Source organism: Rhinolophus sinicus, chromosome 8, assembly GCF_057876585.1.
Source record: "Rhinolophus sinicus isolate RSI-liver-muscle chromosome 8, RSI-T2T, whole genome shotgun sequence".
Lineage (NCBI taxonomy): Eukaryota > Metazoa > Chordata > Mammalia > Chiroptera > Rhinolophidae > Rhinolophus > Rhinolophus sinicus.
Genome location: NC_142508.1, coordinates 37,180,193 through 37,205,552, shown reverse-complemented (window position 1 = coordinate 37,205,552; position 25,360 = coordinate 37,180,193). Strand labels below are relative to the sequence as shown.

Below are 25,360 nucleotides of genomic sequence, written 5' to 3'. Positions count from 1 at the left end.
ACACCAAGATCCAGCAGAATGCATGGCCGGCTGCACCCCAGTATCCTGCAGTCACGTCTGTAGCCCTCCCAGTGGAGAGGCAGAGCCCCTTAGTATATTCCAATAACCTCCACCAGCCCCACCACACTCCAGGAATAGCCCAGCATGCTCCCTGTGCACTCCAATTAGCTACCACCACAGGTTCGGCAGAACAGCCCTCCAGGAATACTCCAGTATATTTCAGTAACACCCCCACACTTCCCAGTATGCTCCAGTAGCTCCCCCCTACTCGGATCTCAGTATATCACCATAACTGCCCCCTGAACACATCCCAGCACACACCAATGGTCGCTAATGTGCTCTCACTGCATTTCGGCACCCCACCAACACCACACAAGCACCCCTGTGTACTCCCATGACACCCCCACGACTTCCACTGTCAAATCCCATACTTTGTACCGCAGCCAGTGTTCTGCACATGCACCCTTATGCCAGCTCTGCCCAGCCCCCCTCACTGTAACTCGGTTTGCTCAACAGTGCACGGGGACACATAGTCTCACCCCAGCCACTGCCCCTGCTCCAAGCTCACCATGGTCCCGCAAACAGGTCCACACCACACCCATATCCTCCTGGTCATATATTCAACCCAGGGATGGGCCACCTTGGTAGCTGGGTGGAGGGGGTGTGAGAAGAGTAGGGAAGGGGTTGAAAGGAGGGAGGGAGGGAAGGGAAAGAGAGAAGAGGGGAGGAAGGAGGCCAAGAAGACCCAAACAACGAATGGACGAGGCTAACAGAAATTGGTGGAGAAGTCAGAGCTCCCTGCTCCTGACCGCGCACTCTGTGATGCCCTTGTCCCGCCTTTGTCCCCCCACACATACCCGGACAACCTCCTCTAAGCACTCATGTCCTTGCTACCCCCATGTCCCTTCCAGACTTCCAGCCCCCACCCCCAGCGGCCAGCAGTGCCCTTCAGTTCTCCTTTATTTCTCATTTACAGCAGTTTCACTTTCCTTCATTCATGACACAAACCCCTACGTTTCCCACATCTTTCCCCTGCCCCTGGAATCTCTCTTTTACCCCCACATTATCCTGACACCCCATACATAGGCCCTCCCCAAATACCCCGTCCTCCAGTTATAATTCAATAAAACTCCCATATCCACTAAAAGCCAAGAAGAAGCACTTGCTATGTGTGAGGCAGTATTTGAAGCCTTCACAGCTAAATAACTCAACTGTCCCCCACAGCCAGTCTCTGAAGTAGATATGAGTACTATTTCCACTTTGCAAGTGAGGAAACAGAGGCCCACAAAACTTAAGCAATTTGCTTGAGGTCATACAGTGAATAACATCCTTCAACAATCTCCAAGAAAATAGCTGGGCAACTGCAGAAGTAATACCCTCCACTCACTCCACAGCACCCAAATGCCCCAGCACAGATACATCTGCCCCAAATTCACCACCACGAGCACCCCTCCAGTGCCTGAAATTTGGCTCAGGCTGTGCCATAGCACAATAACAACGGGTGACATTTATTGAACCACCGCTGAATGCCTGACACAGTTCCAAGTACTTTACATTTATTTATTCACTTAGTCCTCCCAACATCCCTGGGGGATAGGGATTGACTATTATTGTTCCTATTTTATATATGAGGAAACTGAGGCACAGAAAACTAACTTGCTCAAGATCACACCAGGCTAGAGAAGTGTCAAAGCCAAGACTGAATCCCGATAGACGACCCTTAGCCCCCAATAATGTCCAAACACCTAGATCATCACAGCACGCCCCTCTGTCCCTCCCTCCCCAATGTCCCCATCAGGTACACGCTCCTGTCTCCTCCCCACTCTTGTGACTTTCTCACCTAACCCCCAGCTGTATGTGGTGTTTCCTTCATCCCACTACGTTCTCCTTGAACTTCCCAACAGCCCTCTTGACCCCACAGCTTCCTGTGACTCTATACTCCCTCTCCCTCACTCCTGTGTGTGCCCCCACCCCTCTCTGCACCTTGCCCCCCACTCCTCCATGTCATCTGAAAGCTGCATGTCCCCCTAACCCACTGTCAGCCCTCACTTCCAAAAGCCCCTTATCACACCCACGGGCCATCCCTCCACCCCCCACTTTGATCTTGCTCACATCCACATCCCCTTGCAAACCAAAGTGCCCTCCTCAGACTTCTGTGATGTCTCCCTCCTCTCATGTCCCCTCTCCCCCTCCCTTGCCCTCATCCCCCCCATATCCTCCTGCACTTCTGCATGGAACCCCACTGTGTGACCTACAGTACCCTGTGTTCCTTTTATACTCCCCAGTCACCCCCCCACTCTCACCGGTGTAAAGCCTCGTCCTCCTTCAGCATCCTCCATTCACTCCACCACACACCTTTCCACCTCCTGTTACTTGCAACTGCATTTCATTTCCATTTCCTGCACCCTCTCTCTACACTGCCTAAATCCCCACCCCCAAATCTTCCCCTTTTTTCCTGCATCCCCTCCTTACCCCATTTCTCTGCACACTCCACACTCAGGTATTCCCCATTTCCCCAGACTTCCGTATCCCCCACTCTCCCCTGTTCCATTCTCATCCTGACACCCTCCCACCCAGACCCTCTAACCCCACCCCCTGCTCCAGTCTTCACGACCCACGCAGCACCCCATTCATGCTCTGTACTGCTGACTGCCTGCCCTGCAGGAGCACACACAATGCTCTCCCCCAGGCCACCCCTCAGCGACCCTGAGAAGCCTCTGGCGCTCAGCGGCCAGCTCTTGTTCCCTGGATCCCACACGCCGAGACTGCAGCAGTGTCCACTCCCCCCACCCCCACGCTGAAGGTCCTTCTCACACACCCAGGATCCCACAGCCCAGAGCCTGCTGCTGTGCTTGGCACCCCCTCCAGTACTCAGCCCTTCCCTATGTACCCATCCTCACGGCTGGCACAGAGGCCCCCACGCAGGGAAGCCAGCCCCCTCCCATGCTGAGAAGTGGCACACATAGCAGATGCAGCTCCCCGTGCAGAAGCTCAGCCATGGCTCCGCACACGTGCCCCCACACAGGCACAGAGCCCCTGGGGGCAGGGACAGTGGCACATGGGGACAGAGACACACAGAGGGACTGGTGAAGGGGGACTGTGGGAGAGGGGGCCAGCCTGGCACAAAAAGGTGGGTGTGGGGAAACAGCCGCAGTGCCTGGGACAGACCCACTCCATCACACACACACACACACACGCACACGCACACGCACACACACGCACACTCCCCAGACAGCCTCTGTATCACTCCAAGTCACACACAGAGACAGACGCCGTCAAACAGGGATACACAGATGGACGCAGCTGGGGGGTGGGCTGGGAGCCCAGCACCTCTCCATCCCGTGTTTCTGTCTCTCCCGCGCACACACGCACACACGCGCGCGCGGCTGCAGGCAGTCACACACACGCACGCATATCGACAGAGCCACACTGACACATGCACAGTGACACGCAGCGGAAAAAGAGGAGGGGAGGGGAGCCCGGGGGCGGGATGCGTGTGTAATGGGGGGATGACTGTGAATGGGAGAAAGGGGTATGAATGGGGGGACTTGCCAAGCCCGAGGAGGGGTGTGGGGATATGGGGAGCAGGGGCCTGGGGTGTAGGTGCCTGAGGGAGAACCACTGTGGCTCCCCCAAGGGGAGGGCTCCACAGAGGGGGCGGTGAGGGCAGTAGAAAGGGAGGATGGGGTCTGAACCCTAGAGTAGGGTCCGCGCGTAGGGCCTGACGGGTGGGGGGGGGCGGGAGGCGGAGGGCAAGGTCTTGGAGGAAGAACTGAGGGGGGCCTAGAAGGGCCGATTCCGGGGCTGGGGGGGCCTCGGAAAGCAAGGCCCAAGGAGAGGGATGAGAAGAAGGGTTGAGAAGAGGGCCCGGAAAGATTTTAGCGCTCAGAGGTTAGGGGAGAGGGTCGGGGACCAGCGGCGGGGAAGGGTCGTCACCGCGGGCCGCGCCGCGGGGAAAAGGGGCGGCCCGCTCCGTTACCTGTAGATGTACCAGACGCTGCGCCGCCGGGGCCCCAGGGCCGGCCAGCTGGAGGAGAGCGCGGGGGGCGGCTGCGGCAGGGAGCCCCCACTGGGGCCGCCGCCGACCGCAGACAAAGCCATCGCCGCCGCGGCCCCGGCCCGGGTCCCGGTGCCGGCCGCCCCCGCCGCCGCCGCCGCCGCCGCGTCCCCGTCCCCGCTCGGCCGAACCCCCGTGTCCGGGCCCCCAGGCCCCGCCTCATGCTGACCCGCGCCGGGAGGGGGGAGGGGGAGGGGGCGCGCACCCTCCCGTGGGAGGGAGGGCAGGGCCGGGGGCTCACATGCCGGGGGGCGCGGGGGCGCGGGGCGCGGGGTCGGGCCGCCGCGGGAGCGCGAGGACCGCGGACAGCGCCGGCTTCAGCACCGCGGACAGCTCCAGAGGCGGGCGGCGGGCGGCGGGCGGCGGACGCGAGGCTTAACCCCTTGGCGTCCTGCGCCGGGCGGCGGAGGGGGCCGGGCAGAGGGGAGGGGGCCGGGAGGGGAACGCAGGGCCCCCCCTTGGCGGGAGAAGGGGGAGGGGCGAGGCTAGGGGGGAGGAGAAGGGGGAGGCACTTCCGGTCTGGGCCCCCCCTTAACCCCCCTCCCGCATCCAGAGCCCTCCCGCGCAGGTGCAGAGCGAGAGAGCGCGGAGAGGGACGCACATCACACACGATGCCTTGCAACCGCGTGCTGGGACGCGCTGACCGAGCCCCGCTTCCAGCGCGGAGACACCATGGTGAGAGAGGCCCCGGGGGGGACACACAGCCCACCACCGCAGACTGACATAAAACGCACCCCAACACAGTCTGGAAGGCCCGGAAAGGGAAGGCCAGGTCATTCAGACTGGGCACCAAGGCAGTGAGAGACACCCCTCCCCCCAAAGAAGCCCAGGCAGAGGGACATACACATACCACAGGTCACATGAGAGCCCCCAGGAGAGGAGCGGGGCCGCACAGGCCATCAGGGGCTACGCATGGCAGGACCACACAGCTCCAGCAGGGATGCAGGAGCACAACACAGGAGAGGCCAGGCCACCACAAAAAGGGTCCCGTAGAGCATGGGGGAGGCAGGAGGAGGAGAGGCTCACACATACCACACACATAGCAGCACATGCCAGCGGGCACAAGAAGTGGAAAAGAAGGGGAGGAAATGCACTTGACAGGACGGAACTGGGGGAGAAAGAAGAAGGTGAGGGGGAGAGAGGCCACCCCCATACAGCTGGTAGAGCAAGTGACCCCCAGACCAAGGCCAAAGTGAGACCCACAGAGACAGTGACAAAGACAAGAAATGGAGGCTGATGGGGAGACTCAGGTGGGGTTGACTTCCGTACTCACCCGGTGCCCAGAGCCGGAGACGTGCCAGGCAAACACGCACAATGGTCAAGCGCCTCAGACATTCAGGGCGCGGGGTGGCACCCCAACCCCACCCTCTCTCCCCACATTGTCCTTTCTCTTTCTCTCCACCCGCAACCCATCCCCACTGGCCAGAACACAGACACAGGTTTGGACACATTTAATGGAAGGATGCTACGAACAAGGAGACGTTTCCCTGGATGGGGGGAATAGCAGGGGAAGGTATCATCTTTGATGCTCGGTTAGGACCATCCCGCCACCACAGCCTTGCCCTTCTGGAAGCCCAAGCCCTAAAGCCCTCCCTTCTTGTGCCCCTATCCCCCAACACCCCAGGTACTGAATTCCAGATCAATCAGACAGATGCAAATGCATGCACCCAATGTTATGTGCTAATGTGCACACACAGTGACATGCATAGAGAGGGACAGACTTGTGCAAAGACCCACCTGTCCGTATGCGGTAAGCAGACACACTGCCATCTCTAGAAACCCTTGCCCTCATATTCAGACGTACTGATTCAAGGAAACACAGATGTGCAGAGCCAGGCACAGAATGTGCCCCAATCGTGCAGCCATAAATGACAGCCACAGATGCACACATCTCTACAGAGCGGGACAGACCCTCTCGCTGTCACGGGTATATGCACAGGGCTATACATCTAGGGGCCTCCAGCCACACATGCACATAGACACGTGTCATGCGCACCTACGAGACACCCAGGCAAGAACACACTCGGGGAAATCGGACAAGGTGCTCGCCTGTGTAAGACGTTCACTCATGGGAAACCAGCTCTAGTCGTGCACACGTACACATCCATACACCCCCAGGCACCCCTTCCTTCCCATTATTGAAGCATCCCCTCCCTCCCCCTCCCATCTCACCTCCCTGGGCCAATCCCATCCATCAAGCTTCTGAAGCAAGTCAGCCAGCAGCCAGGGAGGGGAAAGGTGTCAGTGTGCCCTTCTCCCTGCCCCCACCCCACCTGGCAGGGCTCTGCCCACTCCCAGTTTGAGGTATGGGATACATACACTTCCACTGCACATGACTGCACAGAGATGGGGCACATGAAGGAGATGAGGGCCTCCAGCCAGCCATACACACCGAGCTCCCCGGGCATCAACACCTCCCCCCCCCCCCCCCCCCGCAGCATCTACCCTGCTGGTTTCTGGTCACCCCAGAGCTGGGCAGTCCAGTGGCTGCCAAGGCAGATTTGGGATTGGGTTGTGTGGCCTGAAGCTAGCTAGCTCTGCCTTCCCCCACCCCTGGATCAAACTTTAGAGGGAGCAGATGCTAGAAAGGGGGCTTGGAGGTGGTGGAACTATTTAAAAGGTGGAGTGTGAAGGGAGGTGGGGGATACCCAAGAGTGTCAGGACATTTACCTTGGGGCATCAAAGCTGTCGTAGGAGCCCACAGTATAGTGCCGGAAGAGTCTCTTTGCCTTGTCACTGCGGCTTTCTGTAGGGGGACAAGGGATGACCTTGGACCCTCACCCTGGAAACCACAAGCCCACGCCCAGGGCTCCTCCTGGCCCATGCCTTCCCATCTGCCTCCCAGCAGTCCACCCCCCTGGGGGGGGGGAAAGGAAGGGATATGAGTACCCTAGGGTAAATTGGGGATAGGCAGAGGTTCCTCATTACCTTGCTTTCCCTCCTGGGAGCGGTTCGCCACCTCTTCCAGGCAGTCAGAGGGGAACCAGCCGATGCGACCTTTGACCTGACCTTCCCAGAAGCCTCCTTCCCCGATGCTAAGCACTAGGTGGGGAGCAGGAACATAGAAACATTTCTACATTTCCAGGCTGCCCCCACCCCCACCACACTTGATTTATGCCTTTTCACAATTCCTGCACTTGTCACAGGGCCTGGCCCAAGGGCATCCTTAGTAAATATCCCAGGAAGGGGCAAAGGGGTGGGGGGAGAAGCAAATCATGTTACTCTTGCATTCTAGCTTTTTTAATCCAATGGGGGACATCAAGAGGCACTGGGGAGGGCCAGCCCGGTGGCTCAGGCAGTTAGAGCTCCATGCTCCTAACTCCGAAGGCTGCCGGTTCGATTCCCACATGGGCCAGTGGGCTCTCAACCACAAGGTTGCCAGTTCAATTCCTCGAGTTCTGCAAGGGATGGTGGGCAGCGCCCCCTGCAACTAGCAACGGCAACTGGACCTGGAGCTGAGCTGCACCCTCTACAACTAAGACTGAAAGGACAACAACTTGACTTGGGGGGGAAAAAAAAAAAGTCCTAGAAGTACACATTGTTCCCCAATAAAGTCCTGTTCCCCTTCCCCAATTAAAAAAAAAAAAATTAAAAAAAAAAAAAGAGGCACTGGGGAAAAGGGCCATGTCCCGTGACATGGTCCCCATAGGTTAGGGACACATCCACAACTGGCCCTCATCTCCCCTGGTAACCAGTCACAGCTCAGTTCTGTAATTTCCCTCAACCCTCCTAGGCAGACCCCCCTCCCCCCAGCCTCTGTGTCCCTGCCCCTGCCATCTCCCAAGTCTCCTTGCCACTTAATCTTCTGTAATTTGCTCCGAGACCCCTCTCTGCCTCCCTGCTTCTAGAAGGGAGAAGAGATTAGAATCACCTGTTTCTGTTTCTCCGCCACCCATAACTGGAAGCCCCTTCCTGCTGTCTCCACCTTACTGATAGCCTGCCACGTGCTCAGTGCTGCTGTGCTATCACTGCCATTCAAATGTGGACGGCAGAGACAGCTAATTTTTATCCAACTCTTCCTCCGGACCAAAGCCCTCATGGGGTGGTGGGGGGTCCTTTTATTATCCCCATTTTGCTGATTGGGAAACTGAGGCTTGGAGATCCAAGGTCATTTGCTCAAAGTTATATGGTTTGTAATGGACAGAGCCTGGATTTGAACATAGCTCTGGCCATTTCCAGAGTGAATGCTTTTAGTCACTCATGTTTGCTACCTCTCTGTTCAAGCACTTGGCTCAACACAAAGTCTTCCATCTCTCCTGCATTTTCACGACTCTGTCCCCACTCGGCCCTTCACGTACCTCCCTCGCTCAATCCTCAGCCCACCCTGACAGGTAACAACTGATTTCCCGTTTTAGAGATGAAGAAACTAAAGCTACAGCAGCGAAGTCTCTTGCTCAGAGATGGTTCGAGTCATGCTAGGATTTGAGATGGGCCATCTGATGCTTTGCCCTGCAAAACCACGTATCTTGAGAGGAGCTGGGGAATAAAATGGAGAAGATGCTCAAGGTCAAGGAAGAGCAGGAGATAGGGTGACAAAGGGTCTGGGCTCTTGGCTGACTCTGCCATGCCTGGCTGGGTGGTCCTGGACTCAGTCATTCATTCGCTGAACAAATATTTATTGAGTGCCCATCATGAGACAGGCTAAACACTGGGTAAAGCTGCTGGACACAACAAATGTGATTCGTGCTCTCACATTGGTGCCCATTAGAGGCGTAACTCTACAAGTGACCTCATGATTGGAAATCAAGATCAGCGTTCAAGGGAAAAACACAGGGTGTCTGGAGAGAGGCCAGATGGGAGCATATAAATTGGATGGCAAAGGGGGACCAGGAAAGTGTCCCAGAAGATGTGACCCATAGGCTGAGACCTGAAGGATCCTAGGAGTTGAGGAGGCAAAGAAAGGGAAGAAAGGTTATCCAGGCAGAAGGAACAGCATATGCAAAGAGCTTGATGTGGAAAAGGGCTTGGGGCATTTGAGTACTGGGAAAAAGGACGGGGTCCCAGGAACCCTGTGAGTGAAGAAAGAGTGGCATCAGATGAGGTGGGTATATGGGCAGGGGAGGGCTTTGCAGGCCAGTCTAAGGCACTGAGTTTGTGTCCTGAGAGCAAAGGGAACCCGCTGCCTTCTCTGGCTGTGGTGAAACTTAGTGACATCATAGATGTGGGCATGCTTTGAGGCAATGAAGTGTCTCTAAATAGAAGGGAAGGATCTAAAAACAGGGCAGTGTGTCCTTCCCCTGCATAGAAGTAGTGGGCTCAGAGTTCAGAAAGACACACAGAAGATACTGCCCATGGCCCTCGGCCTGCCCAGAAGGTCCCTCACCCTTGGCCTCAGTTTCCATTTCTTCTTTCTCACCCTCCAAATCATAGAGCAACCCCTGACCCATACATTCTCTCTCTCTCTCTCTCTCTCTCTCTCTCTCTCTCTCTCTCTCTCTCTCTCACACACACACACCTTCTCTCCCTCTCTCCCACCCTTCCTTCCTCCTTCCCTCCTTCTCTCTCCCCCCAGGCATACTGCCTTGTTCCCACTGTTAAGTCCTGAATTTGATCATTCATTCACTCATTCAGTCACCCGCTCCGCAAATGTGCATTGAGGTCTCCTGTGTGCAGTCATTAAACTGGACCCTAGCGACCCAGAGACCAATGTCAGGAACTTAGGCAATGGGGAGACAGATTACAAAACAGATGCAATTATACAACCACCCAATTCTCTGATCCCTGCCCCACTTAAACTCTGTCTCCTATGTGAGGACACTCCCGGCTTCCCCAGGAGGCCGGGGTCTCTCTTCTCTAAGTACCTGCTGTGGGGGGCTGCTTATGATAAGGATGACTGTACTTATGTGCAAAGTACTGTTCTAAGTGCTTCACGTGAGCCAATTATTTTCATCCTCTCAAGGGCCCCATTTTACAGAGAAATCAGTTGCCTGCGGTCACCCAGCTAAGATGGAGTGGAGCCAGGATTTGAACCCAGGCAGCCTGGCTCTCAACTGCTCTGTAGCCTAGAGACAGGCAAAGAATCGCTCACCCGCCTTGTGTTAGCTACCGGACCTGCAGCGTACTTCCCGTCTCCAACACCATCCTGTCCCGCCAAGTCTGCACAGAGGAGCTACTGGAGGAGCTAGAGGAGCACTGTTTTCCAGATGAAGACAGGAAAACCAAAGTAAGGTGAACCCCTATAACAGCGGCTCCCATGTGGGGAGCCCTCAGTAGGGACCCGGCTTCGCACACCAGCCATTGCGTCAGAGCCCCGTAAGTTAGGTACCACCTCCTCTCTGATGAGAACACCTGGCAGAGGCAATCGGCTTGACCTGGCCCGCAGCACAAGGCAGAGAAAGGCTGCGGGTGTGGACAGGGGACCTGACCTGCCTGAGGCTCTGGTCCTCCAGCTGCAAGATGGGCTCATGACACCCTCCCACAAGGGCTGTTAGTTGTGAGTGGGCTGAGACCACGCACCCGGAAGTGCTCCAGTGACTGGAGTAGTTTCAGGATCCCACTCTCCTGATGGCATCATCACAGTTATACTTTGTGCTCCTCCAGGCAGGAGGGGGCACCTCGGGGCTCTCTGAGGCCTCCAGAGTACACTGCTGTTTGTCCTGACTGTCTCTCCCTGAATGATCAGCTCACTTGCCGCTCTCCTTGCCCTCAGCCCACCCTGCCTGCCCCCTTACCTTTGATCTTCTCGCCCTTGCTCAGGGAGATCTCCCCCTCGGCTTGGGCCTGGTAGGACTTCACAGCCATGAAGGATCGTCCGGGCACTGCTGAGTAAAGCTTCCTGCGCCTCCCACGGCTGCCCAGGGAGCCCCCAGGCCCCCCTGAGCCCCCGGTGCCCCCAGTCGGCCCTTCCCGGGGCGTCCCACTGGAGCTGCATACACAGAGGGTATGAGAGGCAGGGGAGAGTGGAAGGAGGGGGCACCTCCGGGAGAACAGGGGTCCTTGGAGGGGCGGGGAGGAGATGGAGCATCAGGGTGGGGGAGGGGGTTTGAGTGGGTTCCCAGCTCTGGCATCCTGAGGGCAGGGGAAGAGGGCATCTGGGGGGGGTTCCCTATCTCTGCCCACTGCTGCCCCCGAGGCTCCTTCTAAGTTTCCTGGCTTCTGGCTCAGCGCTCTCCCAGGGTCCTGCTCCTGCTTGCTCCACCTGATTTAGCCTCTTGACGCTGAGCTGTGTCATCCCTCTGCTCAAGAACCTTCAGTGACTCCCAGCTTCCTCCTGGGTCGGGTCTCATTCCCCTGCCTGCCATTCCCAGTCCGCCATGAGCTTCCTCTCCCCCACATCGTTAGGACACGTTGCTCAGCCACAGCCCCCTCCCCCCCACCCCCGGCCTGCCTGGCCTCTTTACCCCAGAATGCCTTCTCCCATCCTCCCATCTGCCCTAAATGGTCTCTCTGCTCCCCTGCCACCCTCCTCTCCTCCAGCTTCATGTCCAAGCTTGGACTCCTCTCCCTAAGTCCCTCAACAGCTTTTGCCCTGTTCGTCCTCCTCTCCCCTCACCCTGTCATTCTGTCTGTCTTCAGGAACTAGAACCAACATTTCTTTTGGGGTCCACCCCAAGGCCCCTGGCATGGAGCAGGTTCTCAGCTAAAGTTTAATGCATTTCGGGATGGGTGCAAAACTGTGGCTCACAATATCCCACTTTAGTCAAGGGTCAGGAGAGAGATTTGGAGGCCTGAGAGAGGGACCAAGAAGTTGGATGGATGGAAGACCAGTCATATGTGGGACAGAAGGGAGGTAACTGGGCTGGCCTGGGGATGATGTGGCTCTGAAGAGGGGATTCAGCTGGACTGGGGTCTGTCTGTGGGACCAGGGCTGAACCCCCCCCTACCTGGGCCGTCCACGGGGCTGCCTCTTGGCCTCCTCAGGGTGCCTCCCTCGAGACGGGGAGCGGGCCCGGGCACCCCGGGGGCTGCTGGCACTCCGGAGGGTCCCACTGCTGAGCTTGGTGCTGGGGGCTGAGGGCTGCGACTGGCCCTGGGGCCCTGAGGTAGGGCCAGCGGCCCCGGAGGACGAGGTTCCCGGGGCAGCGAACACCATCCAGTCAGGCAGGGCCATGCTGGTGTCACTGTTGGCCCGCAGCAGCGCGGGGGGCACCGTGAGCCCGGCGTTTGGGGGTCCCCGTCGACGGGCCGCGTACTTGGGGGACTCCTGGAAGGGCACTGAGAGGGCACAGCGGCAGGGGGCAGAAGTGGCAGGGGAGACAGAGGCAGGTGTGGGGGGCATGTGGGCAAGACACGGTGGGGAGAGGCATGAGGGGAGAAAGATCGAGATGAGCAAGAGTGAGGGGCCTGGAATCATGCCCCTGCCACTACTCAGACTTTTGAGGTCTCTCAAGGTTTTTTTGATCCCGTCCTGGCCCACAAATCAGGTCTTCTGATTCCTTGATCCTGCCACGCACCCCGCAGTACCCTAGGCTCTCCCTCAGCCCCAGCCCCACTCACCTACATCCTGTTCTCGATGGTTTCGGATCAGCTCCCCCAGCTCAAAATTCCCAGCGATCACTGCCACCTGGAAGGAGGGGTGATAGGAGGTGGGGTGGCCCAGGCACCCGGGAAAGTGGGCAGGAAGCACTGTGAAGTACCTCGCTGGCTGCTCCCTCCACCCCTCTGCCCCCAAACCCGAGCCTTCACCCCAGCAACTCCACCTTCCCTCTCTCCCAGCATTCCTAATTGTCCCACCTTCCTTGACCCTCTCTGTTCCTCCTACCCCCACACCAGCCCCAACAGCCCCAGACCTGGAAGGGGGTCTGTCCATTGTTATTCTTCACATCCTTGTTGGCCCCCCGATAGAGGAGGATCCTAGCACAAGTCTCCTGAGGGCCATGGTCGGTGGCAGAGCGTGAAGGGGAAAGAAACCAATTAAGGTCACCACAAGCAGACAAGCGCTGTGCTAAGAACCTCAGAACAATCTGATCTCAACCTCTCCTGCCAAGGACAGCAGCCACTCACCACGTGTGTGACTCCTGAGCCCTTTCAATGTGGCCAAACTGAGATGTGCTGTGCGAGTAAAAGACATACCCGATTCAGCATGAAAAAACATTAAATATCTCTAATAATGTTTATATTGGTTATATGTTAAAATGACACTATTTTGCATACAATAGGTTAAATAAAACATGGTACTAAAATTCATGTCACCGGTTTCCTTTTTCCTCTTAAAAAAAATGTGACTTCCTGGGACATTTAAAATTTCACATGTGACTGGTGTTGTCCTTATGGGATGACATCCACCTAAACCAGGGTTTCTCATCTCAGCCTCTGCACTACTGACATTTGGGGCGGGGTAATTCCTTGTATCCGGGCATCTCATGCACCATAGGATTTTAGTAGCCTCCCTGGACTCTACCACTAGATGCCAGTAGCACTCCCTTCCCCGATGGTGACAACCAAGAATGGCTGCAGACAGTGACAGATGTCCCCGCTGGAGGGCAGAAACCTCACAGCTGAGGCCCCCTATGTAAACCTCACAGAGGGCTTACTGCATGCCAGCTGCTCAGCACTTCAGAGGCAAAAGCTCACTGAATCACCCCAAAATTCCATGAGATGGAAATTATCGTCCCTATTTTTCAGATGAGGAAACTAAGCCCTCAAAAGGAGTTCAAGCTCACAGGGCTGGTGCGTCAGTGCTCACATTCAAACCCAGGTCTGCCTGCTTCCAGCGCCTAGGCTCTTAGTCACACACTCTGCTAGATCCAGAGGACGGGGGCAGTTTGGCAGGGATGGCATCCACATCAGATCAATTCCTTACCCATGTCACTCACATGACACTCTCTCTTTGGATCAAACCCAACATCCTTGCCATAGCCTAAGAAGCACCATCTGACATGATCTGCCTGCCCCGCCACCCCCAGCCCCACTAGCTGCATCTTCTACCATCTCGCCTTGCTCCAGCCACACTGGCCTCCTTCGACAGGCATGCTCCTGCCCCAGGGCCTTTGCACTTGCTGCTCCCTCTACTTGGAATTCTTTGCCCTGCCATATTCACGTGGCTCGCTTTCTCACTTCACTTAGGTTTTTGCTCAAATGCTACCTCTTCAAAGAGGGCTCTCTGACCACCCTGTCAGAAATAACCCCCTGTTCTGTTCCCCACTTTATTTTATTTATGACACCTGCTATGTCCCAGGCATAAGCCAGTATTAGCTCATTTTCTTCATAACACTGTCTTCCTGAAATGACATTTCTATTTTATTTGTCTCTTGAGCATCCCTCTCACGACACTGTTTGTGTCATAGGAGCATAATTCTGTCTGTGGCACCCACGGCCTGGAATAGTGCCTGGCCGATGGGAGCTGTCCAATCACAGGTGCTGAATGAGAGATGGTCCTCTGCCTTTTGTCTTGGCCTGGCCAAACCCAACCTGGCCCCTAGCTCAACTCCTCTTCACCTCTCCTGATACTAACCGAACTAGCATTCACCAAGCAACTTCTTGGTCTCACCTTCTCCAAACAACAAACCCACCAAGGATGCTTATCCCACACAACACGCTCAGAGAGGGCAAATCTGTACCCAAGGTCACACAGCCAGTTAGTGGAACAGCTAGAACTCCAACTGGGCATTCTAATCCTATGCTCATCTATCTCCTGTGAATACACAACTCCAATTGCACAAGTCAGTTCACTGGACAGCAAAGTCAGCCCAGTGAGTTTCCTGAGTGTGCGTGTCCGTGTGTGCACATGCCATCCCCCCAACTAGACTGTTAACCTCTGCCAGGTGTGTTTTTCATGCCTGCACACCCCCGCCACCATCTTGCCCAGCACATGGCCAGAGCATCAACACCAGCTCTTCACTCTCCTCCTCGAGAACCCTGTACTTCCTGGTGTCCTAGCATTTATCTCACGGTACTGCAATGATTTATTTACACATCTGCCTCTTCACTAGACTGTGAACTCCCTCTCCCCTCCCTAGGGCAGGTGCCACACTGCATCTGATTCATCTCACATCTGGCACACAGTAGGTGCTCAAGAAATATGCACGGAGAGGATGAGGATGGAGGATGTGCTGCTGAGTCATTCGAAAGTCATTTGCTCAAGTCATTCATTCATTGGTTGAGTCATTCAATCCATCTTGAAGCAAACTTGTTGAATGTTCTGAGTTGGGTGCTGTGAAGTCTTGGGGGAAATCCAAGTGGCTGACCCATTATTCATTCATTCATTCACTCACTCACTCACTCACTCACTCATTCCATAAAGATGCATCTAGGCCTACTATGTGCTGGGGCCTTGGGAAAGAGTGGTTGATCAGACTTAGCCCCAGCCTTGATGAACTGACAGACTAGACCATCAGCAGCAGGGACAGACAGGCATGCCAGGTGGGCAGAGAGTGAGGAAAACTCTCAGACCCAGTTCTGGGCCTTGGGAAGCTTAAAGTCTGGGAGGAAAGACAAGGGAAGAGAAGTAGAAAAAGACCTCACGTGAGCCAAGCATCTATTTGTTAAGCACCTTGCAGAGAGCAGGCAAACATTCACCCACTTGTTGTTTTTTTTTTTAAAGGAGGGCGTGGCTCACAGTGGCTCATGCAGGGATTGAACCGGCAACCTTGGTGTTATTAGCACCACGCTCTAACCAACTGAGCTAATCAGCCACCCCTCACCCACTTGTTATGGACACATTTTACAGATGAGAAAGGGGGTGAAAGGAGGGGAAACAACCGGCTCATCTGTCTCACCAAGAGTAATCGTTCCTGCTGTCTAATTCTTCACAGTAAATTTTCCCTGTTCAAATTAATGGTATGGTTTCCATCTCCTGACTGATAATAGTTATGATAATGATAATAATAATTATTATTACAGCTGCCTTCTAGGGATGAGCACTTAATATACATGATCTTTCATCCCTTCAATCAGCTGATGTCATTTCCATTTCAGAGAGAGAATGGAGCCTTAGAGAGGGGGCAGGGCGAGTTTGGGGTCCCTAGGCTGCCCACAGGCCATGCACACAGGAGGTAGAGTCAGGGAGCAGGAAAGACAGAAGCACCGGGAGGGGAAGTGACAGGCACCGCATTGGTTGAGTTTGACAAACACTGAGTTCTCCCTCTGCAGGCGCCAAGCAGACTGCTTGCTGCCACAAGGCGGCATGTGGCTACCTGCCACATCCCCCGCACTGCAAGTTCTGATGAGGCAGAAGGGGCTGGGGCTATTCTGGAAGCCTTCCTGGAAGAGGGTAGAAGGGGCTGATGAACGAGCAGCAGTGGGCCAGGTCCTGTCCTCCCAAGTCCCCACCACAACTCTCTAAGGACAGGGAGCTGTGGGAAGTGGGTGGGGAGACTGAGGCTCTGAGGGGGCTGACCTGCTTAGAATCGTCTGTCATACAGGTAGCAAGGGGCCAGGGTCATCAGGCTGAAAGCCACAGGCCTTGCCAACCCAACCAGCCATGACAGAACACAGGAACAGGCATGTGAGACTCCCTGCAAGCTCTTTCCTGCTCCCCTCCACTCCTGAAGTGTGGACCGTCCCCCCAGTCCTGAATTGCTACAATTTGCAACACACTCTTGTCCCCTTCAGGGGGCTGTGGTTGGGCCTTTCTCTGTCCTTTGCAGTGGCGCTCAGCAGGTGCTCCCCTGGCGCCTGAACAATGACTTGCAGGGAAATAGGACCCTGGAGTTCCTTTCCCCCTTCTGGTAATGGTCCCAACTGTCTCCCCTCAGGTTTTTCGCCCAGGCCGTGCCTCCTGCCTGGAACACCTTTCCTCCTCTCTTTCTACTCAGCTGACTGCTGCTCATCTTAGCACAGGTGGCATTCCTCCAGAGCCACCTCCACCCCAGCCCCAAGCCCAAGCCCAGATTTGGGCTCCCACAGGGACCTGGATTCCCTGTGACCTCCCTCTGAACACTGGATTGTAATGGCAGGTATGTCCCCTGCTGGAGGGTCTGTCCTTCTTGCTTGCTACTTGGTCCTCAGCACCCTGAGCCTGAGCCTGACACAGGGAAGATGTCCAGTCAATATTTGTTGAATGAATGAATGAATGAATGAATGAATGAATGCATGAATGAATGAAACAGTAAGGGAGCAGAGGGCACAGGGAGGCTGGGAGGCTGGAGTCAGGAGCAGGGCCAGGCAGACCTTATTGTAGAGGGCACAGATGTGCAGGGCCGTGTTCCCCGAGGCATTCTGGGCTCCAGGTTCAGCCCCGTAGAAGAGAAGGTGCTCCAGGTGCTGAGAATGACCCCGCTGGCAGGCCTGGGGACGACAAGGAGCCAAGGAGGCTGGGTCAGACCCTCCTGACCACGGCGTCTGTCTACATCCTTCGCCTCGAGGTCAGGAAGCCTTGTATCCACCTCCCCTTCTCCTTTCAGCCCCTGCTCCTGTTTAGAGACCCAGGTTGTCAGCTTCACAAGTCATTCCAAGGCCTGGGTGTCTGGTGTGGCCCCTAGAAAGGCCTAAGAGGCTATCCCCACCCGTCTCAGGGACCAAGTTGTCCCATCCCCCAGTCCATGCCCCTTAAGCTTCCAGTGTTGACATTCCCATCTTTTTTGGGGACCATGAACTCTCACAGCCACCCTCTGTGAGGCACCCACCATCTGGAACCCCAGCCCTTATGACCAAGGTCCCTGATCCCTGTACCCCTTGGAATCTAGGCACCCCCACCCAGCCCCAAGCCCCTCCTGGCCGAGTGGGGAGCACCTGGTGGATTTCCTGCCAGCCGTTCTCGTCAGCTATGCCCAGCTGGGCCCTGTTGTACAGAAGCAGCTCGCAGCAGCGGGGGTCGCCCCCCACCATAGCCGTATGAAACAGAGGGGTCAGCCCCCGGCGGTCCTTGTAGTTGGGGGAGCCCCCAAGGTCCAGGAGTGCCTAGACAAAGCAGATGACAGTCACAAGAGCACCATCTCTTTCTGAAGAGCTGATGGGGCAAACTAGCCAATGCCATGATGCCATTGTGTGACCTTGAGCCTGGCCCTTCCGCTCCCTGGGTCTCTCTAAGCCTCTCCCATCCCCCCCGTGAACAAGGAGGGAATTGGGAAGAGGCCTCCAGAGGACCCTCCCACTCTGACATCCTGCCCACCCTTCCCCCAAGGTTGACATTAGATGAGCCATTGAAGGAGCTCAGTACCTCAGTGCCCATCTACCCAGTGGGATGGTTGTAGGGACAAATAAGAGAACCGAGTCTGGACGCAGGAGGCTCCTGGTCAAGTGGGAGGTGTTATTAGGACCAAGATCCCAAAGATGGGGCACAGAAGGAGGCCTGGGAAAGGGCAAGCTTGGGTTAAGGCAAGTTGGGCTAGCCTCACTGGGGCCGGGGGCTTGGGGGCAAGGAGCGATCCCACTTAAAGAACAGCTCTGTGCACAGAAGGCTGGTGGCCTCGAGTATTATTAGGAGAGAGTGTTGGCGGTGGCCTTGTGTGAGGACAGCCTACAGCAGTGCTGTCCAACAGAACATTCCACTGTGATGGAAACAGTCTATAACTTCACCATCCAACATGGCAGCCACATGTGGGCTGCTGAGCTCTTGAATGTAGCTAGTGAGGCCAAGAAACAGAAGTTCTGATTTTAGCTCATTTTAATAAATTCAAATGTAAACAGCCCCATGTGACTAGTGGCTACTGGATTGGACAACATAATTCTGGAGGCCTGAGGTGGGGTGTGAGCAAGATCTAGATCTGGGCCAGGGCAGCGCATTGGGGGTCCATAAAGAGAGTCTGCCGATTCCAGGGCATAAAGCAGGTCTCTGTGGCTGGTGCCTGACTGCATTTAGGGTCTTTCAAGAAAGGGTTGGAGAAGGGGAAGGAGGGTCCATTCAGCTGGGGCATCTGTGAATCAGGGTGTTTATCCACAGCTATGAGGCAGTTTATCCTGATCTGTATGTGAGGAGGGATCAAGTGCCCTTAGCTGGGGCGGTGGGGACAAAGGAAGAGTATTTTAAAATGAAACTAGGCAAGCCAACTTCGTGTATGTATTTTGTAGGTATATGAGGTTTATCCATTGGGGAGGAGAGGGCGGTATTTGCATTAGAGAAGGGGGCATGTGTTTGGAGGAGTGAACACTAGGTTGGGAAGGGTAGGCAAGGGGCTGTGTTGGGAAACACGCGGGCCAGTGTCTGGGGATGCAGGCCGTGGGGCTGTGTTTGCGGGATATGTATGGAGGAGGGTCTCTAGCTGCATTTTAAGGGACACTAGGAAGGTCTGCACCTCAGCGAGACAGAGGTAGGGGTTCACATTGAGCTGGGTCAGAGGGAATGGAGGACACCAAGTGTCTGGGTGTGGGGAGAGTAATATCATTTACCTGGGCGTAGGGGAAAGGGCTGTGTGACTATCAGCTATAGCTGTTTGTGAGCCGGGGAAAGTGCCTCAGATTCAGTCGGAGTGACAGTGGAGGAGAGGAAGAGGGAGGGTCTGGGGCAATTCACATACTGTAGTCTGTGTGGGAAACATGGCAATTAGAGGGCGTCTCAGATCTAGGGGAGGGTCCTGGGGGAGGTGGCACCTCACCGTAAGAGCGAGGCAGTGCCGGGCACACGCAGCCTTGTGCAGTGCTGTCATGCCATCCCGGGCCCGGAAGTCGATGTGAGCTCCACCCAGGCACAAGGTTCGAATCACCTCTACGGAGCCTTCAGTCTGGGCAGCCAGCGTCAGGGGGGTCTCTGAGGGGCGGGACAGGCCAGTCACATGCAGCTCCCAGGCCTCACGCTGGGTGCTGCCACCAAGGTCCCCAGCCCCTTCCCTACCTCCTGAATCTGAGTCGTGGTAATTGGGGTCCAGCCCCTTGTCCAGCAGCCGTGCCACCTTGTCGGAGGTCCCCAGTTGCACATACTCCAGGAATTTCTTCAGCCCCGTCTGAGCAGTGGACAAGGGAGAGAAGACAGGCATATCAGGGAACAGGGGCCGAAGGCTGGGGTCTCAAGCCCTGCTGTCCCATGCAAATGCACAGTGAGCCACGTATGACATCAAAAAGTCCCTAGTAGCCACTTTTGTAAAAAAGAAAGGGGAACTGTCAATAGTGTTGAAATTCACTTTAATGACATATCTCTTTTTTACCTACTATGTCCACCATTTCAATAGGTAATCCATATGAAATTTATTAAGGAGATATTTCACCTTTGGAGGGGGGCAGGGTACTGAGTCTTTGAAATCTGGCCTGCATTTCACACGCCCAGTGTGCTCAGCTTGGAAACTGGCCACACTGCAAGTACTCAGAAGCTATACGTGGCTGGTGGCTCCCACAGTGGGTAATGCAGGTCTGGAGGAATGGAATACTTGGGGAGGGCAGGACCAACGTATGGCAGAGGTGGTGAGGAGGAACCAGGGGGATTTTTCCCAAGTGTCCAGAATCCTTCACTTTACTGCTGACCAGAACAGCTCCCTGGCTTCCTTCTGGCTCCTAGGGAACCAAGACAGACACAGGGACAGATGATCCAAGGACTGGAGAAGAGATGTGGCTGGGGACGGGGACACCCTTGGATCTAGTAGAGATTTAGGCCATGCGGTTGGGGAAGCTGCAAGGTATCTATGAAACAGCCCCAGGCAGAGGGACACTGGATGTCAGAGTTCAGGCTACGAGGTGTGAGGGGTCCTGTGTGGACATGGGGGATCCAGGAGATGAGACGGGCAAGTTCAAGAATGAAGAAAGTGGGAGTCAAGTGGAAGTGGTGTGGGTCTGGGCAGAAGAATAAGGGATAAAAAAGGAAGTTAAGAAGGGGTTATGATGGGAGAAATAGGGGAGCTTTTGGGGCTACCCCAAATTATCTCCAAATGGGGACCCTGGCAGAGGAACAAAGGGTTGGGAAATGTGGTGGGCTATTGGGAAAAGGTGGTAGAGGAAGTGGTTGGGGGAAGGGGTTCCGGGTGGTGGGGAGTGCTATAGAGAGCAGGTAGATGCCAGCAGGATTCTCTCACCTTCGTGTGTAACTTGGCTAGCTGCTTCTCATCCAGGTTGGTCTGTTTGTAAACTCGGGTCTTGTACCGGAACTGAGGCCAGGGGTGGGGTGAGGGGAGAGACAGAGACTCAGTCAGGGGCCTGGGGAGGAGGCTGGACTCACTTATGAGCTCAGGGTTAGGGTGGAAACAGCCCCAGTCCGCTGGGTGGGCAGAGGGGTGTAGGGCCACTCTGGGGTGTGCAAACTGCAATCCTTAACAGGAAGGAGTAGGAGCATGGACCCCATAGGGAATGTTCTGGAATACCTACTGTAATTGGGAATCTTTCCCCAATTTGACAGGTGGAGGACAAGCTCGGGGCACTCCCCTGGTCAGAGCATGGACTGTAATGTGAACTCAGGTGTCTCTGACTCTGACTCTTGGTGACTCTTAGGTGCCTGGAGATCTGGAAGGGCCCCTTGGGTTTTTCCCTTGCTACAGTCTTGGGAGAAAAATGGGGAGAGGACAGATGGTGGGACACGCCTTCTCTCATCTGGGAAAGCTGTGGGCCTCACCTCCAGGTAGGGTACCCCCTTCTCGAAGGACTGGGGGTACTCGCGCAGCAGCCGCTCCTCCTCCAGGAAGTTGGCATCCCGGCCCGAGGTGGCCGGCTGGAACAGGCCGTAGTTGAGCACATCCTGTAGGCTCTCGCTCAGGGCACAGAGTACCTGCTGCTTGGCTGTCCAGATGGTGGCATCAGGGTTGAAGCGCAGGCATTTCTAGTGGGGGAGGTGACAGGGAGGAGCCTGAAGTGGTTTGGGGAGGGATTGGAGGGTGATTCTGGTGACAGGTGGGGGATTTGAGTAAGTATGTGGGGGTCTGGAAATGGGGGCCAAGTGGGAGGACACCCAGCACCAGGGGCCTCCTGGTGTGGGCTTGCACCCGTCCCCATGTTGCCCAGTGACAGGGTCACTCACTGTCTGATGCAGGTCCGGAATGCCAATCCTGAAGACCATCATGCTGAAGTGGGCGTCGTCCGGGACAGACATGGAGCGGCCCTGGAGGCCTCTGACCGAGGCCAGGCTACCAGGTGCCCCGCTGCCCTGGCCCCGGATCCCCCCGAGGCCTTTCCCAGGCCCGTCTGGGGAGCTGTCGGACTCTGAGCCCCCCTCGGGACACTCGCTGGCACTGTGGCGTTCCTCGTCCTCGCTTGAGGCGGGGCTGTGGGTCATCGTGGGGCCACGGGGCGACGGGGGACGGCAGCATCACAGGCAGCTGCTGGGGCCAAGGGCGGCTGTCAGATTAGGAGCCCCAACCCCTCAGAGGTCACAGGCATACTCAGTGGCCCAGAGGACAGGGGCAGCAGCCCCACACCGCCTGAGACAGGCAGGAAGGAGGCTGGACACACCCCCAGACACTCCTGCTGCCACCTGCACAAACAACCCCATCCCTGCCATGCTGCCAGCACATGTCTCCTTCCCTGCCCTTGGCCCTGCTCGAGCCCCCGCCCCTCCTGCGCCCCACTTTGCCGCTGACCCAGCGTGGCAGTGTCCCAGAAACCGCAGAATCACCGCGGGAGCTACTGGCCCACTTTGCCAGGCCAGGGAAAATGCAGCTAAAATTAGCTGAGGACAGACAGGTGGACGACTCACCGGCATCCTGCCCTCCTGGCCCCAGCCTGGCCCCTCACCTGAGGCCCTCCCATCTTCCTCCTAGATAGCTGGGTGGGGGCACTGAGATATTGTAAGAGGGAGAGGGAGGTGCCATGAGCCTGGGGCAGCAGGAGCCCTCGTGGTACCTGGAGCGGGTGGAGCCCATGACTTCACTGAAGTGTGGCTGACAACCTGTGCAGAGGGCTGGGGAATGGGTGGCCCAGGGAGCCAGGGCACCGAATGGGGGTGTCACAGGGCAAAGAATCATGCATGGGGTATACCCGAGGGAACCACAAGAAGCGGCCTATGCAGGTTGTTAGGGGCATCTTAAGAGGGTGTGTAGGTGGCTGAGGAGGCTGGCCCTGGGAGGGCTGTCCAGGTGGCCTGGGTCAATGTGGGGTGGCTGCAGATGACCTGTGAGCGTGTTTCAGGACTGGCACTGCAGGGTGGGTGGATCAGCATTGCCCAGTACTGGTGGCCCCACTCTGAGGGAGATGGAGGGGGCTGGGAAGGAAACTAAGGAGTGGGGAGAGGGTCTGGGGGACTAGGGTGAGAGGTCATCTCCGAATCCCTATTCTTCTCCCCTGAAGTGGCCTTAGGAGAGTGGGTCCCCAATGGGGTCCACCTGGCTCATCTTATCCCCTGGCTTCCACCCCAGCACCGGAAACCAGAATGTCTGGTTTGGTCCCTCCCCCCCCCCAACCAGGCCCGGCTCCTGCACCGTTGCCATGGCGATGGGAAGCAGTGGAGGGTATTGCTGACTTTGGGAGAGTGGGGATGGGCTGGGGGGTTGGGGGAGGGAGGACAAAATGTGTGTGTGGGGAGAAGAGTTCCAAGAGCTGTGGGCGAGCCAACATCACCATCGGCCGGCCAACCCCTCCCCCACGAGTGCCCAGGACTTCGAAGACACCCCCCCACACCCCGCCCCAGGTACTGGGCATTGCTGCCCCGCCTAGCCCTAGCAGAGCCTTGGGTCTCCTGCACTTCGCGCGATTCCACACCCCACCTCCCGACCTGAGGCCCGCAGCCACTCCCCCTCGGCTGACCCTGGCTGACCCCCACCTTCCACCCGACACTAAAGAGGTGGCCAGTGGGATGAAAGCAAACCTGGCTCCGGCCCCCAGTGCGTGCAGCTGCCCCCAACCCCCAGGACCAGCTCCGGCCCCTCCCCCTCCGGCCCCGAAGGAGGGAGCCGGCACACTCAGCCGGGGCGGCATGAATCAAACGCTCCGCGGCTAAGAATAGCTGGCACGCAGCTGGTACCGAGACCGGCTGAGGAATCGGAGGGGGGGGGTTGGAGAATGGGAGAGAGGGGGTGCCCTGGGAGGCTGCGGGGTGACGGAGGGGCGGCTGGCGTGGCCAAGAGCGGGACCCGGGAGAATGAATGGAGGCGGAGAGAGGCGGGAGAGGGAGCCAGGGCTGGGGCTGAGCAGCTGGTAGGGGAGAGCCCTGGGCCGGGGAAAGGGGGCGGGGGCACCCGGGAATGGCACTCGGGGGCGGGAGCCGAGGGGGCGCGCCGGCCGGTGAAGAAGGGAGAGGCGACGGGGTGGGGATAGGGGGAGCTTGTGAAGGGGGTGGGTGCGGATTGGAGGAGGCTGGAAGGAGAAGCAGGAGCCAGAAGGGGGTCGCAGGGGGTGGAAGAGGCCAAGGCCCAAACACTGCTGGAAGGCGGTGGGCACCAGGGTGACCTGGGGGAGGGGCCTCGCAAGGTGGGGCAGCAGGAGGAGTCCACCGGCCTCCTTGGGCCAGGGTGGGTGAGGCGGGGGAGTGGCCGGGCAGGGCCAGGAGGCGGGTACAGCGACCGAGCCCTTGGTCTTGGAGGGCTGGGAGGCGGGTTCGGAATGGGGGCTCTGCTGACGGGGTTGGGGGGCGCATCTACCCATCAAGTCTTCGATCTGGGACGGGGCACCGGGGACCCGGGCGTAATCCAATTTGGCGTCGCCCGGGGCAACGCTCCGCTCCTGGTCCCCCCCCCCAGCGCACACCCGGGCCGGGAGCCCGGAGCATGGCCAAGGACATCCGGGCGCCCCCGCCCCCTCCCGCGGCCCCCGCCCCGCGGCGTCCCCAAACCCTCTGCTTCTCGGCCCTCTTACCTGCCTGGCGGGGCTGCTGAGTCCCGGTCGGCGGCGCCCGCGGCCCCTCCCCCCTCCCCCCACCCCCCACCCCCCCGGAGACGGGGGACCCTCAGGCCATGCCCCACCGCCCGGGAGGGCGAGCGGGCCCAGGGAGGGGGCGGGCGGGGGCCGGGGGGGAGGGCGGGGGGCCCGAGGACCTCACCCCCCCCGCGGGCCGTGCCTGGCCATCCGCAGAGCGCCCCCCCTTCCGCCGCGGCCGCCGCGCCCCTCCTGGCTAGCCCGCCCCCGGCTTGGTCCGGCCAGCTCCGGGCGCCCGGCTCCGCCGGCTCTTCCTCCTTCTCTTCCTCAGACCGCCGCCGCCGCCGCCGCCGCCGCGGGCTCCGCGGGCTCCGCGCCTCCTCTGCCTCCCTTCTCGCTCTCTGGCTCTCGCTGTCTCTCCCTCACCCTGTCTCTCTCTCTCCCTCCCTCTCTCCCTCTCTCCCTCCCTCCCCTCCCTCCGCCCTCTCCCCTCCCTCCGGGAGCCGGCGGAGGAGACATCGCCCCTCCCCGCGCCCCCAAACCTCGCCCATCCCCCCCCACAATCGGCTCCGCCCCCTCCCCCTGTCGTCCCCCACTGCTTCTCACCGCCACCAGATCCTCGACCCCGGACTCAAGCACCGGGGTGTGCTTGACCCCATACCCTGATGATGGGGCCCCGCCCCCCTAAGAATACCCCTCCACACACCCCTGGACTGCCCCTTCTCAGAGCACTCCCCACCCTCTCTACATGCAGCAGGGCTCAATAAATATTTGTTGCTGGAC

General features: G+C 57.6%; 1 protein-coding gene across 8 annotated transcripts in view; it reads right to left on the bottom strand.

Moving 5' to 3' along the window:
• The window catches only part of SHANK1 (SH3 and multiple ankyrin repeat domains 1), a 45,241-nt gene extending 20,207 nt beyond the window's left edge, over positions 1 to 25,034 (bottom strand). For 2 of the 8 annotated variants that reach the window (XR_012490388.2, XM_074315439.2), the window contains exons 1-15: positions 24,578 to 25,034; positions 21,810 to 22,107; positions 21,408 to 21,611; positions 20,875 to 20,946; positions 19,707 to 19,815; positions 19,471 to 19,622; positions 17,669 to 17,836; positions 17,108 to 17,224; positions 12,787 to 12,864; positions 12,494 to 12,560; positions 11,881 to 12,211; positions 10,729 to 10,922; positions 6,986 to 7,099; positions 6,728 to 6,803; positions 6,230 to 6,259 (exon numbers count right to left, since the gene is read on the bottom strand). Coding sequence is in view for 7 of the 8 variants with exons in the window: in XM_074315439.2 (XP_074171540.1) it covers positions 6,230 to 6,259; positions 6,728 to 6,803; positions 6,986 to 7,099; positions 10,729 to 10,922; positions 11,881 to 12,211; positions 12,494 to 12,560; positions 12,787 to 12,864; positions 17,108 to 17,224; positions 17,669 to 17,836; positions 19,471 to 19,622; positions 19,707 to 19,815; positions 20,875 to 20,946; positions 21,408 to 21,611; positions 21,810 to 22,064 (1,967 nt within the window). In the remaining variant the exon portion in view is untranslated. Of the gene's footprint in view, positions 1 to 6,229; positions 6,260 to 6,727; positions 6,804 to 6,985; positions 7,100 to 10,728; positions 10,923 to 11,880; positions 12,212 to 12,493; positions 12,561 to 12,786; positions 12,865 to 17,107; positions 17,225 to 17,668; positions 17,837 to 19,470; positions 19,623 to 19,706; positions 19,816 to 20,874; positions 20,947 to 21,407; positions 21,612 to 21,809; positions 22,233 to 24,577 lie in introns of those variants that run through there. The other 6 variants (XM_074315434.2, XM_074315436.2, XM_074315438.2 and 3 more) reach the window with 5 other exon arrangements.
• Positions 25,035 to 25,360: the final 326 nt, after the last annotated feature.